Here is an 18,461-nt window from a genome sequence, read left to right as displayed (position 1 = left end):
GGGGAAAGCAGCATTCCCCTACATTAACAGCGACCAGCAGGGGCTGGCACTGTGGCATGGTGGGTAAAGCTGCTGCCTACAGTGCTAGCACCTCATATGGGCACCAGTTCAAGTCCTGGCTGCTCTACTGCCCATCCAGCTCCCTGCTAATGTGCCTGGGAAAACAGCAGAGAATGGTCCAAGTCCTTTGGCCCCTGAACCCATGTGGGAGCCTGGAAGAAGTTCCTGGCTCCTGGCTTCGGATCGACCCAGCTCCAGCTATTAGGGGCGTAGGCCAGGGGCTGGAAGATCTCTGTGTGTGTCTCCCTCTCTCTGTAACTTCACCTTTTAAATAAATAAAATAAATCTTAAAAAAAAAAAAAAAAAAAAAAAAAAGAGTAACCAGTAGAGATGACACAGTGAAGTGGATTAAGCTGCCAATTAGGAAACCTGCACTCCAGAGAGTTCCAGTTTGAGCCCCAGCTGCTCCACTTCCCAGCTAATGCACCTGGGAAAGCAGCCATTGTGGCCATCTGGGGAGTGAACCAGTATATGGATGATCTGTGTGTGTGTGTGTGTGTGTCCCTCTAACTCTTCCTTTCAAATAAATAAATAATCTTTAAAAGGGGGGGGGCGGGAGTCACAGATGAAGATCTTTTTTTAGTCTTTCTATGTCAATCTGCCTTCAACTAAAGTAAATTCTGAAAGAGTATAAATTCTGAAGGGCCATTAGAAGCACCTTTTAAATATAAAAGGTAACCTGACCCTGTGACTTCCTTTTTTTTAAAAGATTTATTTATTTATTTTGAAAATCAGTTATAAAGAGAGGGGCAGAGACAGAGATAGAGAAAGTGAGATCTTCCATATGCTGGTTCACTCCCCAGATGGCTGCAACAGCCAGCACTGGGTCAGGCCAAATCTAGGAGCTACATCCAGGTCTCCTATGTGGGTAGCAGAGGCCCAAACACATTGGGCCATCAACCACTGCTTTTCCCAGGCCATTAGCAGGAAGCTGGATTGGAAACAGAGCAGCCAGGCCACAGACCGGCAGTCCTAACAGATGCAGGAAACATGGGCGGTGGCCCCATCCACTACACCAGCTCCGACCCTGTGACTTCTAAGCCATTCAGGAGTCTGACTCTGGAGCACTGATTCTCAGTGGGTAGCCTGGCCACCGTGGAACCAGAGATCTTTTGCAGGAGGAGATTCTTGATGTGGAACCTGTTTCCACAAAAACCTCACACTGGGACTTGCCTCTTTATTCTTATTTTCTTACAATTGTACAGTGAGGGCCGGCGCCGCAGCTCACTAGGCTAATCCTCCGCCTGTGGTGCCAGCCCTCTGGGTTCTAGACCAGGTTGGGGTGCCGGATTCTGTCCCAGTTGCTCCTCTTCCAGTCCAGCTCTCTCTACTGTGGCCCGGGAGTGCAGTGGAGGATGGCTCAAGTGCTTGGGCCCTGCACCCGCATGGGAGACCAGGAGAGGCACCTGGCTCCTGACTTCGGATTGGCACAGCTCCAGCCGTTGTGGCCTTTTGGGGGGTGAACCAACGTAAGGAAGATCTTTGTCTCTCTCTCTCTAACTCTGCATGTCAAAATAAAAAAAAAAATAAAAAAAAAAAACAAGTGTACAGTGAGTTTCCAAAGGCTACTGACAAGGGATATCACAACATAAAGATAAAAAGTGGAGGCATGCAATGTTGTGCAGGTCAGTCACCACAGGGGATGCCCACTTCCCACACTGGAGTGGCTGATTCAACTCCTGGCTGCTCTGCATCCAATGCAGATTCCTGATAATGCACCTGCGAGGCAGCAGATGGTGGTCCGCGTGGCTTTGGCCTGGCCTAGCCCTGGCTGTTGTGCACATTTGAGAAGTGAAGCAGAAGATGAAAGACATTCTCTCTCTCTCTCCCTTTCACTTTCCCTTTCCCTTTCCCTCTCCTTCTCACTCCTCCCTACCCTCTCCCCCTCCCTCCTTCTCAAATACATACATAGATCTTTGGGGGAAAAATTAGGGAAAGAAAAATTAAGTCAGAAGGAACCAAATCATAACTATAAGGTGGAAGCCTAATGACTTCCCTTCAAAATTCTCACAAATCTGCCTTTATTTGCTCTCAAGGAATGAACAGGGGCATTGGAGGACTCTCAGTGAACCCTTCCCAGGCATTTTTCTGCTAAAGCTTTGGCTAGCTTTCTCAAAACACTTAAAAAAAAAAAGATTTGAAAGTCAGAGTTACCCAGAGAGAGAAGGAGAGGCAGAGAGAAAGAGAGAGGTCTTCCATCTGATGGTTCACTCCCCAATTGGCCTCAACAGCTGGAGCTGAGTTGATCCAAAGACAGGAACCAGGAGCTGCTCTGGGTCTCCCATGTGGGCACAGGGCCCAGGGACTTGGGCCATCTTCTACTGCCTTCCCAGGCCATAGCAGAGAGCTGGATAGGAAGTGGAACAGCTGGGACTTGAACCAGCGCCCACATGGGATGCCGGCACTGCAGGTGGTGGGTTTTACCTGCTATGCCACAGTGCCAGCCCTTGAAAACACTCTTAACAATCAGTATCATTCTTCGGTCCTGCAGAAAGTCAACAAGCAAAACGCCTCAAGCATCCCAAAAAAACTGTCACCATGATCTTTGCTCCAAACCAGCAGGCTTTGCTGTGACTGGACCACGGCTGCCTCTGAGTAGCCATGGCTCTGAATGTGCTTTGTCTTCAGGATCACACTGAGTAAAGCCATGTTTCATCTCCTGTTCCAGTTCTTGGAAGAAATGCTCCAGGATCTTGGTCCCACTTGTTCAAAATGCCCTTTGGAAGCTCTGCTCTCATCATCGTTCTAACACCCATTAAGCACTAAGTTTGTTCCACCTAATTTTTCATAGTTTTATCAGCTGAGCCAGTTGGCTCTTGTGTCTTCTATTAATTGTCAGTCTTCTTCAATTACAGCATGAACACCGTTCATTTTTTCCTTTATACTGATGTGCACAGTCTGCTTGTGCAGGCTTCTTCTTTAACACCACCAGTCTTCTATTAAAGAAGTGATCCATGGGGCCGGTGCTGTGGCGTAGCAGGTAAAGCCACTGCCTGCAGTGCCAGCTGCCCCACTTCCAATCCAGCTCTGTGCTATGGCCTGGGAAAGCAGTAGAAGATGGCCCAAGTCCTTGGGCCCCTGCACCTGCATGGGAGATGTGGAGGAGGCTCCTCTCCCGGCTTCAGATCGGAACAGCTTGGCTGTTGGCGGCCATCTGAGGAATAAACCAGCAGATGGAAAACCAACCTCCCTCCTTCCCTCCCTCCCTCTCTCTCTCTCTCTTTCTGCCTTTACCTTTGCCTCTCTGTAACTCTGCTTCCAAATAAATAAATAAATCTTTAAAAAGAAAAAAAAAAAGTGATCCATTTGTAAACCGCTGTTCCTTTGTGCCATAAACATTTGTAAAGCGTCAAGGATTTCACCATTCTTCACCCAAGTTTCAGCACAATGGGGTGGATGCTCGTTTCAGTTTCACAGAATTCACGCTGCTGATAGGGGCCCTTTTCAAACTGATACCTCACTCTTCTCCATGTTTCAATTTAATCCCTATTCATATTCTAACTAGTCAGTACAAGCTCATTTTGGTGCCAAAAAGAACAAAAAAGTTAAAATGCATGCAGAGTTTTTTTTTTAATATAAAAGGCAGTTTCCGCTGATTTAAAAAAATTTATTTATTTGAAAGGTAGAGTTACAGAAAGAGAGGAAGAGACAGACACAAAAAGAAAAAAACAGAGAGAGATACCTTCCATCCGCTAGTTAACTCCCCAAATAGCCATAACAGCCTGGTCCAGGCCAAAGCCAGGAGCCCAGAATTCCATCCAGGTCTCCTACATGGATGGCAGGGGCCCAGCCAGTTGGGCCATCTTCTGCTGCCCTCCCAGGCACATTAGCAGGGAGCTGGAGCAGACGTGGAGCACCTCTGACTTGAACCAGGGCTCTTATGGGATGCTTGTGTCACAGGCAGTGGCTTAACCAGCTGCACCACAATGCCTGCCTCCCCATGAACTTTTTTGAAGACCCTTAGTGTAGTGTACATAAGAAAGCCTGGGGGAAAATGCACCAAGACAGACTGGCAGTTATCTCTGGTAGTGGAATTACTGCTATGTTCTTGTCTATATTTTCCATTTTTTTTTTTTATACAGAAAGCCTTAACTTTATAATCAGGTATATATATTTAAATACTTAAAGAGAAAAAGGAACATAAGCTTTAGAGAGAGAGTTAAAAAATGAGAAAGAGAACAATGCCCTCTCCACTCTGCCCCACAGGACCAGGTGTGGCGGGCACCAGATTTTCTGTTGGATCCCATTCCCCCAGACATTAATGGGGCCCTGCTGTCCTCAGCAACCTTGTGGCTCACAGCCGGGTCCACCTGGTTCAGCGCTGCCTAACTCAACCAGTGCACAGCAGGCCCAAACAGCTCCTCCGGCCCCTTTTTGAATGAAACCCTCACTGCCTCAGGAAGGGTGACAAGGGAGTAACCTGCTACGAAAGCACAGTGTTTGTGTGGCTCTGAAAAAATGCTGCTGCTGGTCCAAATAGAGATTCCGAGAAAGCCCAAGTATAAAGTACTGTTTGAGTACTAGTTATACCATTAATTCACATAGTTCAACACATTAAGGACAGAGATCCTACATGGGGAGTAAGTGCACAGTGACTCCTGTTGTTGATTTAACAATTGACACTCTTATTTATGACGTCAGTAATCACCCAAGGCTCTTGTCATGAGCTGCCAAGGCTATGGAAGCCTCTTGAGTTCACCAACTCTGATCTTATTTAGACAAGGCCATAATCAAAGTGGAAGTTCTCTCCTCCCTTCAGAGAAAAGTACCTCCTTCATTGATGGCCCATTCTTTCCGCTGGGATCTCACTCACAGAGATCTTTTATTTAGGTTTTTTGTTTTTTGTTGTTGTTGTTTTTGCTACAGTGTCTTGGCTTTCCATGCCTAAAATACTCTCATGGGCTTTTTAGCCAGATCCAAATGCCTTAAGGGCTGATTCTGAGGCCAGAGTGCTGTTTAGGACATCTGCCATTCTATGAGTCTGCTGTGTATCCTACTTCCCATGTTGGATTGTTCTCTCCCTTTTTTATTCTATCAGTTAGTATTAGCAGACACTAGTCTTGTTTATGTGATCCCTTTGACACTTAATCCTATCATTATGATCAATTATGAACTGAAACTGATCACTCTGACTAGTGAGATGGCATTGGTACATGCTACATTGATGGGATTGAATTGGAATCCCCTGGCACATTTCTAACTCTACCATTAGGGGTAAGTCTGAGTGAGCATGTGCCAAACTATACATCTGCTCCCTCTCTTATTCCCACTCTTATATTTAACAGGGATCATTTTTCAGTTAAATTTAAACACCTAAGAATAATTGTGTGTTAATTAAAGAGTTCAACCAATGGTATTAAGTAGAACAAAAAAATACTAAAAGGAATAAAATAGTAAAGTTGTTCCTCAACAGTCAGGACAAGGGCTGATCAAGTCATTGTTTCTCATAGTATCCATTTCACTTCAACAGGTTTCCTTTTAGGAGCTCAGTTAGTTGTCATTTACGACTGTATTTAACACTGAATCTTTCAAGATATAAAATCCCATTTTAGAGACAATAATAACCAACACTCAAGAGTGCTAAAATCATACTCACATAGTTCTTCATTCTATTCACTTACACACACTTTACTGAATGCCTACTGTGTATCAAGTTTAAGAACAAAGGTCCCGGGACCAGCGCTGTAGCATAGTAGGTTAACACCCTGGCCTGAAGTGCCGACATCCCATATGGCCACCAGTTCGAGACCCAGATGCTCCACTTCTGATCCAGTTCTCTGCTATGGTCTGGGAAAGCAGTGGAAGACGGCCCAAGTCTTTGGGCCCCTGCACCCACGTGGGAGACCCGGAGGAAGCTCCTGGCTCCTGGCTTCAGATCGGCGCAGCTCCAGCCGTTGTGGCCAACTGGGGAGTGAACCATCAGTGGAAGACCTCTCTCTCTCTCTCTCTCTCTGGTCCTCCTCTCTCTGTGTAATTCTGACTTTTGAATAAATAAATAAATCTTAAAAAAAAAAAAAGAACAATGGTCCCAGGGGCCAGCATTGCGGCGTTAGGGGGTTAAGCCTCCGTCTGTGGCACCAGCATCCCATATGTGTGCCAGTTTGAGTCTTGGCTACTCCACTTCCAATCCAGCTCCCTGATAATGCACCTGGGAAGGCTGTGAAGGATGGCCCAAGTCCTTGGGCCTCTGCACCCATGTGGGAAACCTGGAGGAATCTCCTGGCTCCTGGATTCTACCTGGCCCAGTTATGGCCATTGTGGCCACTCGAGGAGTGAACCAGTGGATAGAAGAAGACCTCTCTCTGTGTCTTTCCCTTACTGTAACTCTACCTCTCATATAAATAAAATAAATCTTTAAAAAAAGATTTATTTATTTGAGAGGTAGAGTTACAGAGAGAGGGAAAGACAGAGAGAAAGGTCTTCCCTCCATTAGTTCACTCCCCAAATGGCTGCAATGGCTGGAGCTGCACCAAACCAAAGCCAGGAGCCAGGTGCCTCCTCCCAGTCTCCCACGTGAGTGCAGGGGCCCAGGGACCTGGGCCATCCACCATTGCTTTCTTAGGCCACAGCAGAGAGCTAGATCAGGAGAGAAGCAGCTGAGACTAGAATCAGTGCCCACATGGGATGCTGGCGCCGCAGGTGGAGGGTTAACATACTGCGCCACAGAACTGGCCCCACAAATAAATAAATCTTTAAAAAACACAGAACAAAGGTCCCTGCCCTTGATGAACGTACAGTTTGGTGGGGAGATGGTAATCATCAAATAATTATATAAGTAATTACCTAACTGCAATGTGTGGTGTTAGGAAGGAAACATTTTGTATGTTATAAGAACATGTATCAAGAAGCCCAAATTAAAGTTGCACTTTTACCCAGGAAAACAGGCCCTCTCTTTCTTAAAACCCAGAGCATATAGGACACCTGTCAACCTGATAAGAGTCGCATTCAGAGGGAAATAGAGTAGCACACTGCATAAAGTGTTTTTTCTACTTACTTGAAATAGGAACTCAAGAATGCAAAACTATCCTGGACAATGATTCACACTTCTGGAAACCCATATTGTCTCCTTCTCATTTCCTCTCAGTGTTGGAAGGAGGGGAGCATTTGTGTAAGAGTAGAAATTGTGAAAGAATACAAATTCCCAGCACTAAGAGACTGCTATGTGAATTTTACTGAGAATATCCTATGCTACAGAGTATTGTCCCACCTGTTAAAAAACAGTGAGGTGACACATATGTATTCACATGGAAAACCCTCCAAAACTACTAAGTGGGAGAAAGAAAGTACATGGAAAATGGAGCTAAAAACTAAGCTCTTAAACTAAAGATGTTTCTTTAAAGTAAAAACCAGTTATAACCCAAATACTATTTTACAGAATACCAGCTAATAGAAATTTTAGTTTTCAGAAATTACTAAAAATTTTTCATTTTCTGCTCAAGGATCTTATAACATAATTAATTGATGAATTTTGATAATACATGTTTATTAAGACAAGTGGAAAAGAGATATAGTAGCCAGTGCTATATTACTGTAACAAAATATCTGAGGCAGGCTAACTTTCTATAGGAAAGAGGTTTATTTTGGGTCACAGATCTGCCACAGTGCTGGCAGGGTCCCAAGGCAGCAAAGAGCATCACACTTTAAGAGAGACAGGCAACCTGTGTGTCTGTCCCTATCTGTGTGGTCTCACTCCAGTCCTTACAAAGTCACCAGGGCTCCATGTCAATGACCACAACCTAATCTAATCACTTTCCAAAGGCCCTACCTCTAACACCAATGGTCAATTGGAAGATAGGATTCTGGATGTGTTCGACAAAAAGAAAAGTTAAATGCTGGAAGAGAGAAAGACATTTTTCCTGATTCGACATTATACAATATCATATGGTACTCCATAAACACTACACCGGGGCCAGCACTGTGGCACAGATTAAACTGTGACCTATATCCGAGTGCCAGTTCAAGGCCTAGCTGCTCCACTTCCAAACCAGCTTCCTGCTAATGAGCCTGGGCAAGCAGAGGAGGACGGCCCAAGTGCTTGGGGCCCTGCCACCCATGTGGGAAACCTGGGGAGAATTCCTGGCCCAGTCCAGGCTGTTGTAGCCATTTAAGAAGTAAACCAGCTGATGGAAGATCTCTTTGTCTCTCCTTCTCTGTCACTCTGTCTTGCAAATAAATAAATTAAAAAAAAAAAAAACCACTTGAGTCAGATAAAATTTTAAAATTTCCATCTTATTAATCTCACTAACATAAGACTACAGGGACTAAATGCCTGATGAGCATTGAGGGTGGATCAGATTCAAATCGTAGCAGAAGGACATGTGACAGCTGTGATTGGCATAAGCATTAACAGTGATCTTATTTCTAATTTTACACACACACACCCCAAGCAAATGAGAAAACAATAAGAACTGCTGCATTCCCTTCCATACGGGCCATCCACAGTCTCAGAGCTCTCACCTCTCAAGGAGGTGGTGCCCTGAGGCTCCAGTGACCACACTCGCTCCCACATCTCCCACTTCAAGTCAAGTCCCTGCTCCAGGGACTCCTGCCTTGGGGCTCAATGCAACGTTTTTTCCTGTCCTGAACTCCTATGTTCTTCTGAGTCAGAAGCAACCTCTCCTTTTGCTTCCCACTAGCCCAGGCCTTGGTACACACCTCCGACACCACCCAGACTCCGTGACTCCTGTATCCGGACTGTTACTTGTCAACTTTGCTGGCTGTGCTTCCGAGAGCCAGAGTCCACAGCTTACACGTGTCTGACGCTCCACTGCCAAGAAACAGCACCACATACACCTGGCTCAATAAGCAGGCAATGATGCCAGAGCTATCACCTTTCACTGACTCAGATGTTTGCACAGGGTTCTCTGCATGCCACGCAATGCACCAGCTTCTAGGGATCCGTATCTTAAGTATCTTGCAGGTGAGGCAGCCCCGTGGGCAAGGCTGCAGTGCAATGTGTACAGTAATGAAAGAGTAATGAATGCAGGCATCCATGAGGCCAGGTTTGACGTTTGCAAGCCCTCTCATGTGCCTTCTGGGCCTAGGTTCTTAGACCAACGTGGTAGGCAAAGTGACTGCTCCACGTACGTCAAGTGCTGCATGACACACTCCTCCCGTGCCAGTCTCCCTTGTCTCTAACGCTCTGCTTCTGGGCTTACTTAGATGCATACTCAGGCTGATAAGTCTTCCCTGGTCCTGATGGCCTCATGCTGCACACCTGTCCCCCAGGCCCAGAACCCGTGGGAGTCTACCCCACAGCTCTTCCCCTAAATGCCTGCCAAACTTCCCTCGCCTGGTGCTCAGAGTGCCACAGCCGTCTATCACTGACGTGGAATGATGCTAGCACATCTGTTCTAGTGCCCAGTTCTAGAGGACCTTGTCTCAAAATCCTTTCTGATCCCCCTCAACATACAGCAGTGCTACTGCATAAGGAGCTCAGACCCTTGCTGGGTATACCCACTTAAGATCCCCAAGAATGCCTCTCAGACAACCCATCAATTTGGATGTATTTAAGGCATTACTAGGGAAGGGGACTTAGAGGAGTCCTCTGGTACATGGACTTAAGGTGTAGCTTGGTCACACAGGGTGACTAATTCCTCCCCTCCTGCTCTCTGTCCCCACCAAATGCCCAAGACTTGCTCCTCCAGAACAGGGACCATGCCTCATGTATTCTTGTGGCCTTGGTGCCTGGCACTGGGATGAGCATGAGCTACAGTACTAAGGGGCAACCACTGAAAGAAGAGATTATCTCCCGGACCCATGCTACTTGTGGTTTTCCTTCCAGCTGGAAGACTCAACCTCCTGCCATCTGGAAAGCAAAAGAGAAACCCTGCTGACCACACCTGCCCAAAGATCAGCAGAACTGAAACTTTATTTTCCACAATGAATTTGGCCACTTCCTGACAAAAGGAACAACAGTACTGCACACCATAAGGTCAAATTCATCATCACCCTTTTTTTTCTTTTAAAGATTTATTTATTTATTCAAAAGTCAGAGTTACACAAAGAGAGGAGAACCAGAGAGAGAGAGAGAGAGAGAGAGAGAGAGAGGACTTTCATCCGATGGTTCACTCCCCAGATGGCCGCAACAGCTGGAGCTGCGCCGATCTGAAGCCAGGAGCCAGGAACCTCCTCCAGGTCCCCCACGCAGGTTCAGGGGTCAAAGGACTTGGGCCATCTTCTACTGCTATCCCAGGCCACAGCAGAGAGCTGGATCAGAAGAGGAGCAGCCGGGACTAGAACTGGCCCATACGGGATGCCAGCGCTTCAGACCAGGGTGTTAACCCGTTGCACCACAGCGCCGGCCCCCATCATCACCCTTTTCTAACCAAAGCTTCCTTCAATGCCACTATTTCCATCAACACAATCATCATCCTCCAATCAATCAAGCCTACAACCTTCGCAACAAGTTTAACCAGTTTCTGCCCATGATGGGCCTATTAAAATCCAGGCAGCCTGGGCAGGCGTTTAAGACACTGCTTGGGACGCCAGCATCCTATACCTAAACCGCATCCTGCTGTGAGTCCTGCCTCTGCTTTTGATTCAACTTCTGAGTAAAGCATACCCTGGGAAGCAGTGATGATGGCTCAAGTACTTGGGTCCCTGCCATGCACATGGGAGACTTGGATTGAGTTCTGGGTTCCGGGCTTTGGCCTGGACCAGCCCCAGCTATTGCGGGCATTTCGGGGAATGAACCGGCAGGTGGAAGATCTCTTTCTCCCTGTCTCCCTGCCTTTCAAATAAATGGAAAAAATAAAAACTCAGGTACCCAAGTGCTTCTTATTGTTCCTTGATCTGTCAGAAATCACCATCCCTTCCCATCACTCTTTGCACCACCATGTACAAGACCTCAATGGATTCCCACCCCATGGCCTCCAGGTCCCCTCGCTCCATCCTCTCCGCTGCTTCCCATGCAGACCCTGCTTGCCACAACCAGGCTATTGACTACTGACTGCTGCTTTCTACCAGTCTGTCTGTTCAAATCACTTCACCTGCCTGAGTCCATCAGGGCTCACTCTTGTGTCCTAACTCATCCAGGAACCTTTACTAACCTTCCTGCCTCGGCTAGGACAGCCACTGTGTCTCCCCTTACAGGAACGTGAATGCCCTCAGCCATCTCAAAATCTCAGCCAAGGTTTCACCTGTGCTCCTGCAACTCCCGCCCACCCTCTGACATAGCCCTCCCCAAGGTCCAGGGCCCCTGGTCTCCCCCACTACAGAACAGACTTCAGCACTTTCCCGTTGAGTCATTAACACTCTCTCCTGCGCCCTAAGTCTCAACAGCTGTTGAGGAACAGGAGCCACTTAGCCACGTGACCCTTCCCAAACCACCAGGGTTGCCAATCTGGTACTATGATGCAATCTAAACGTACATGAGGGGGACCTGCACATCTCGTATTCATAATACTGCTGTCCAAAGGCAGCCGCTTTCTGTCACTCCACAGTTCAAGTCTCAGGGAGTATCAATGAAATGTAAGGGAGTGAGGGAGGCCACGAGTTTCATGGAGCACCTGTCGTCACCACCTCTGCCTCTCTGCCTTCAGCTACCCAGTAACTTCTCTGGCACAAAATTTTAGGTGACTTTACAAACACGGGGACTGGGGTGGGGAAGTAAAAACGTGGGGGGGAGACGCTGGTTCTTGGCAAATCTGGTGGTAAATCCGTCAAGCAAACGGAACACGAACTATTAAGCCACAGTCTGATCATTCAGGCGCAGGGAACAAAAGAACTGAGGAGTGAGGGATGTGAGCATGGTTGACAAGGGTTCAAACCGCTTCGGACCCCAAATCTGGGCGAGTCCCAGGCCTGCGCCCCCGGAAAATCCCACCTCCCCGGAGCCCGCAGCTCGCAATAAGGCTGGCCCAGCCCCTCCGGCCCCCATATCTTACCGATGGAGATCTCCTGGGCGAAGGCCAGAGAAATGAGCAACAGTGGCAGCCCCACGGCGATGCAGGTGACCATCTTGTCCACGGCCAGCTCGAGCCGCAGCCCCTTGAACTTGGGCTCGGCGGGCTCCTTCAGCAAGAAGTCCGAGAACACGTATTCCGTGGCCAGGTGGGCGATGGCCATGGCTGCGGGGCGCGGGGCTCAGCCGGGCAGGACCGGGTGCCGCCGGCGTCGGGAGGGCGGCGCGGCGCCTTCACGCTGTCACCGGCCGGGCGCGCGGGTTTCGCTTTCCCTTCGCCGTGCGCCCCGCAGCTGCTCCCTCATCCTTGCCGCCTTTTGCGTCTAGGGCCGTCGGGCCCCCAGCGGCCTCCACTCGGCTCCCAACGCGCGGGCGCACGAGCTCTCCAGCTCCTGCCTGGAACGCCGGCCAAGCTCGACCCAGGCGCTTGGGGCCCAGCGGCTCCGCCCCGCGCGCTCAGCCCCGGCAGATCCCCCGGGGACGCCCCAAACCCGGGCTCCACGCCTCCGCTGCGAGCCCGTAGGCGCCAGCAACAACCAGGAACAAAGCGCTTCCCTGTGCCCAGTCCCCTGCGCGCGCCCCCGGCCGCTGCACGCCGTCCCAGCCCTCCGCGCTCTTCCGGAACCACCGGGGAAACCGAGTAGCAAGGGGCGTGGAGTTTCCGGAAGCGGCGCTGACGCGGGGCGGGGTGCACCCGCGCCCCTCGTGCCCGCCCAAGGAAAGAGCTTCCCAGCCAGGGGCATCTATGGGAATTTGCGGGGCCGTTGCATCCTCGTTTCCCTCCCATCCCCCCAGGGCCCGGGATTTTTAAAACCGTCTCTGTAAATGGCCTTTCCCCTGTGGACTCTTCTTGCGGCCCACGCACAACGTGTCTACACCGAGAGATCGGGTTAACAGGAGCTAAGAAGTTTCAAAGAACGGGTGCCTCGCAAGGCCGTTCGGGCCGCGCAGACCTTTCTCGGAGCTCCGCGGAGAGCGCTGCGCGTGCTGGGGTCTTGGGCCTCCATTAGCGCTGCGTGGCCCCCCGCGTCCCTTTCTCCTGCCTCTCCAGTCAGCCTTGCTCTGGAGCTGGTCGTGGGGTGCCTGCTGCGGGGGAGCCGCAGAGGGCAGCCCCTACACCTCTCCTAGGAAGCGGAGGATGAGAAAGGCAGGAGGAAATGCTCCCAACAGCAACCCCTGGAGCAGGCAGGACCTTCAAACGTGAGGGCTGCCTGCGGCCGGGCTTGGCTGGCGTCTCTGCTCTTTGCAAGCGCCAGGCCATGAGGAAGCCTCAGCTCATGGCCCCGGATCATCCTCTACACAGACAGCCAGGGGTCTGCATAACTCTCCACTCCGATGGAGCGTCCTGTGGGACTCCAAACTCCCAATGGCCGAGGTGTCACTCCTCATCTTCCCCTTCAACTTGAACTCTACTTCCCCATCTCACTGAAGGCACCACAACCCCCACTCCCCAACCCCAGCCCAGGCGCTCAAGCCAGAGTCCTAGAGCTGTGGTTAACATTTCCACCGCTCCCAGCCGCCAGACCTGTGCCCACATTCTCCTGCTTCCCCGTCTGACAGCCAGCAAATCTGACAGCACTGCCAACACCCGGATTCAGCTCCCCGTCCTGTCCCCTAAGCCCACTCAGAAACGTCCTCCCAGGGCCCCCCAAGCTGCTCTGTCCCACGGCTACGGGGAGAGAGTTTTTAAAAGCTCCAGTCTAGTCATCATACTCCGTACTTAAAGTGTACATCGCTTTTAGAATAAAACCCATATTTATTAACATGGCCACTGCTGACCTTGACACCATCCCTGCTAACCCCCTTCAGTTCCTCAGATCAGCCAGGCCCTTTCCCCTGCCCAAAACACCCCACAGTGGCCTGTGCCTGACCAACTCTCATTGACTCTCCTGTCATTGACTCTATGTCACTCTGCCAGGGAAACCTTGGAGTAGACAAACTAGGTTAGGTCCCTTTGTTAAATATGCTCATAATATTGTCACCACCCTGTTACTGGCTGGGGCTCTTGGGGAAGTTACTTGATCCTCCTTTACCTCAGTTCTCCCACCTGTGAAATGGAACTACTACTTAGGGTGTGGTAAGGGTCACATGAGTTAGCTTACTTGTGAAGTTTGCCTAGTTTAGCACCTGGAAACTGATGAACACTATACAAAATGATCTGCTATTCTTGATAGTTTTCCATCTCCACAAAAATCACAATTACAACAATCACCAGATGATCCAGTCCTGAGCTCAATGGATGGAGAAGCAAAAATGAAATGAATGCATTCCATTTCCTCAAAAGACCTTCCAGCTTAGTAAGAAAAATAAGGTATAGACAGTTAATTCTCACACACGTTAGAAAGCGTGAGTGTTGTGAAGGGGGGGGGGGGGGTGCCAAGAAAGGTGCAGAGGAGGAGTAGGGCTTGGAGGAGGATTTGATTTAGGGCAGACTGAGCTGAGATAGGGGCTCTCTGGGAGTGAGGACATATGCATGCTTTCTCCTCTCCATGTCAAAATCTACGCAGCCCGTGGGCTCCCATAGCCCTTCTTTAGGATGCTCTCCTGGATAATCACTCCCTCCCTTGGCACTCACCTCCTCTGGGCTAGCATTTAATTCACTCTGCCTTATGTGATGGTGGATGACACGTCTGCTTTTTACACACAAGATGCTCTGAGGATCTGGACTGAACCTCAGCAGTTTTGTAAATTTCCCTGGGACTTGCCAGGCTGCTTTATTTGGGTTTATTTTTGTGTTTTGTTTTGTTTTGTTTTGTTTTATGTTAAGAAGTACTGTTGAATTTAGAATAGACAAGAAAGAGAGCTTTTTAAAAAAATAAGAAGTAGAAACACCCCCCATAGCAGTAGGAAAGATGAGGGAGCAGTCGAAGATGACTTTTCACTTGGGGTCAGTGAAGGTAGTGTTGGCTTTTTCCAGGTAGACATAGGGAATTTTTGGAAGGGAGTAATAGAAAAGGAGCTGTACTTTCAATTGACTAATCCACCAGCCACGTTATAATGGACTGGAAGGCAGAGAGTGGAGCTGGGGAGGACAGGGAAGAGATTGCCAAGATTTTGCCTGTGCACAGACTGTTGCTGTGGCTTTGAGGACAGAGACAAGTGGCACAGAGGGCATGGTAGATAAGGGAGCCTTTTTCCTACGACAGAAATTAAATCAAACAATCTTGCACAAGCCAACGTTCTTTGGGAGGAAATGGGAAGGCAAGAGATTTGGTTCAACTCCTGGGTTTACCACTTACATGCTGTGTAACCAAGGATGTGTCTCTGGATACCTCTAAGGCTCCATTACCTCATTTGCCACATAGAGATCCTACTACCTACCATGTCATGTTGTTCCGAGGATTGAATGTGATAGCATATTTTACAGTGCCTGCTGCATTATGATAGGAATTTGACATTTGATAACTGCCATTACCAACCTCAGGGACAGTATATGTCAAATGAAAGTTTAGATAACATTGCTTTTTATTTAAAATAGTCTTTAATTTCTAGATTTTAACTCAACTATTAGTTTTATATTTCCAGAAAAATTGAGCAGGTGGTACAGAGGGTTGCTATATACCCCTCTCCTGCATCCAGGTTCTATTAGTAACATCTTACATTGGTATGGTACATTTGTTACAATTAGTGGACTAATATCAACACATGAAAGATTCCCTGAATTCCTACCTAAAATCCTTCTTTTGTTCCAGGATCCCACCTCGTACCAATTATGTTTAGTTATAGTGACTCAGTTCCTCTTGGTCAGGACAGTTTCTCAGCTTTCTTTGTTTTTGATGACATAACTTTTTTGTAATCATAAAAGGCCTTTGGGGATTAAATTACACATCCTCTTCCCCAGCCTGCCCTGCCCCCACCTCTTGCCCCTGTGTCCTTTGTTAGAAACAAACCAAGGTATATTGTGAGTCACACAGCTGCTCTCACAGAACCCCATTTTGCCTGTTTGAGATCCTTGACATTTGAAAGCAAGGTCTTTCCCAATCAAAATAGTGAAAGGCAAAATGGTCAAGCTCATTAGACTGCCTGCTCTGTTTATATTTTCATTCACTCAAGAAATCCGTGCTGAGCAATGATTATGTATCAGTACTGTGGTCCATGTTGGAAGGCAGCAGTGAGCAAAGCAGGTCCGGGGTCCTGGCTTCTACAGCGCCCACATTTAATTCAGATGAAATGAGTATGCCCTGTAATAAGTGCTACAAAAGGAAACAATGGAATAGTAACTCACAAGGGAAGGGACCCCCCCCCCTTTAAAAATGCAGTCTGGGGAGTTCATATATGAGCTCGGAAGCCTAGGAAAGGGATTAGGAGTGCTGCATAGGGAGAACATTCCAGGCATAGGAAGTAGCACATGCAAAGGCCCTGAGGCAAGGAGGACATAGGCAGCATTAGAAGCTGGAGCAAAGAAGAGTCCGAGATGAAGTTGGAGGGGCTACACTGTGGAACAGCAGGTTAAGCCACTGCCTGCAATGCTGCCATCCCATGTGGGCACCAGTTTGTGTCCCGGCTGTTCCACTTCAATCCAGCTCCCTGCTAATGTACCTGGGAAAGCAGCAGCAGATGGCTCAAGTCCTTGGGCCCCTACACCCACATGGGAGACCTGTAAGAAGTCTGGTCTCCTGGCTTTGGCCATTGTGGCCATTTGGGAAGTGAACCAGTAGATGTAAGATATATCTCTCTGTATATCTCTCATCTTCTCTCTGTAACTCCACCTTTCAAAGAAAGTAGATGAAGTTGGAGAGGTAAACATGAACCAAATCAGGCTGGGCCTTATGGACCAAGGTAAATAATTTGGATACTATTACTTTACTTTTCTTTTCTAATATTTAGTTATTTATTTTAAAGATAGAGTTACAGACAGAAGGAGAGACAGAGACAGAGAGAGAAAGCTTCCTTTTGCTGGTTTACTCTCCAAATGACTGCAATGGCCAGGGGCTGGGCCAGGCCAAAGCCAGGAGTCTGGAACTCCATCCAGGCCTCCCACATGGGTGTAGGTGCTCAAGCAGTTGGGCCATCTTCTGCTGCTCTCCTAGGCACATTAGCAGGGAATTGAACTGGAAGCAGAGCAGCTAGAACTCAGCACCCATACATGGATGCCAGCGTTGAAGACAGTGGCTTAACACGCTGAGCCAAAACTCTAGCCTAAGAATTTGGATGCTATGAAATGGGAAGTGGGAAGTCAGAGATTTTTTTTAAAGATTTATTTTATTTATTTGAAATACAGAGTTACAGAGAGAGGTAGAGAAAGAGAAAAAGGTCTTCCATCCGCTGGTTCACTCCCCAGATGGCTGCAAAGGCCGGAGCTGCACCGATATGAAGCCAGGAGCCAGGAGCTTCCTCCGGGTCTCCCATGCATGTGCAGGGACCCAAGGACTTGTGCCATCTTCTACTGCTATCCCAGGCCACAGCAGAGAGCTGGATTGGAAGAGGAGCAGCCAGGACTAGAACCAGCGCCCATATGGGACGCTGGCGCTTCAGACCAGGGCTTTAACCTGCTGCGCGCCACAGTGCCGGCCCCCAGAGACTTTAATAACTGAGAAAGTGATGCCATCAGATTTGGAAGAACACCGTGACTCTGTGTGGGCAGTTTGGAGATGGTGACAGTGGAAAGGAGACTGGAACAGTGACCCTGCTGGAGCAGGATCTGTGAGTCTGCAGCCCAGAGTCTGGGTTAGAGAAGTGCACTTTTAATTTACTAGCTGGCTTTCAGATCTGGAAGACAGATGGAGTGAGGTCCAGAGAGGAATGTAACAAATTACCACAGAATTGGTGGCACTCATTAACTCCCACAATTTGAAAACTGAAGTCAGTTTCAAGGCATTGGCAGGGCCAAACTTCCTCTGGAAGCTCTAGAGGAGAATACATCCTCTTGCCCTTTCCAGTTTCTAGAGCTGCATTTGGTGTGGTCCCTTCTTGGATCCCAAAAGCCAGAAGCATGGCATCTTGCTTCAGCTGTTCCGTTGCCTTCTTCTTCTTCTGTAGTCAAATCTCCCTCCGCAGCTCTTCTACAGAATCACTGTGGATTCCTTTTAGGGCCAAACTTCTCATCTCCAGATCCTTAATTATAACTGCAAAGTCCCTTTTGTCATACAACATTCACAAGTTCAAGCCTAGGGTATCAAATGTTTGAGAACATTATACAGTCTGCCACAAAAGGTAAAAGAGGGAAAGGGGCCCAGTTTCAAGTTCTGAGGCATACTAACATTTTCTAGACGTATGGGAGCAGCTAGCAAAAGAGACTGTAAAGGAATAGCAATTGAGGAAGAGGGAAGGTTGCCAGGGAGCCATGATGCAGAGCCGGGGGAGTCAGGATAGAAGGAGCTGTCCATGGATACTGAGGTTGAGTAAGGTAAAGATGGAGGTGGTGAGAAACACTGGAAATGTCATCCTGGTTGGTGATCTTGACAACAGCAAATCAGGTTGCAGGGGTTGGACACATTGAATTGGAAGCCATTGGAGTACTGAGAAATGCATGGTCTGAGGTGGTACAGGCAGCAAG

At 48.4% G+C, this 18,461-nt stretch overlaps 1 protein-coding gene across 1 annotated transcript in view; it reads right to left on the bottom strand.

The window, feature by feature from the left end:
- PANX1 (pannexin 1) overlaps positions 1 to 12,632 on the bottom strand; it is a 47,824-nt gene extending 35,192 nt beyond the window's left edge. The window contains exon 1 of the mRNA XM_008262563.4: positions 11,949 to 12,632. Coding sequence (XP_008260785.3) covers positions 11,949 to 12,129 — 181 coding nt within the window. The 5' untranslated portion in view covers positions 12,130 to 12,632. The remainder of the gene's footprint in view (positions 1 to 11,948) is intronic.
- Between the last annotated feature and the right edge of the window lie 5,829 nt (positions 12,633 to 18,461).

Source organism: Oryctolagus cuniculus, chromosome 1, assembly GCF_964237555.1.
Source record: "Oryctolagus cuniculus chromosome 1, mOryCun1.1, whole genome shotgun sequence".
Classification (NCBI taxonomy): Eukaryota; Metazoa; Chordata; class Mammalia; order Lagomorpha; family Leporidae; genus Oryctolagus; species Oryctolagus cuniculus.
Note: the sequence above shows the minus strand (reverse complement) of the source record. Positions and strands in the feature narration are given on the sequence as shown.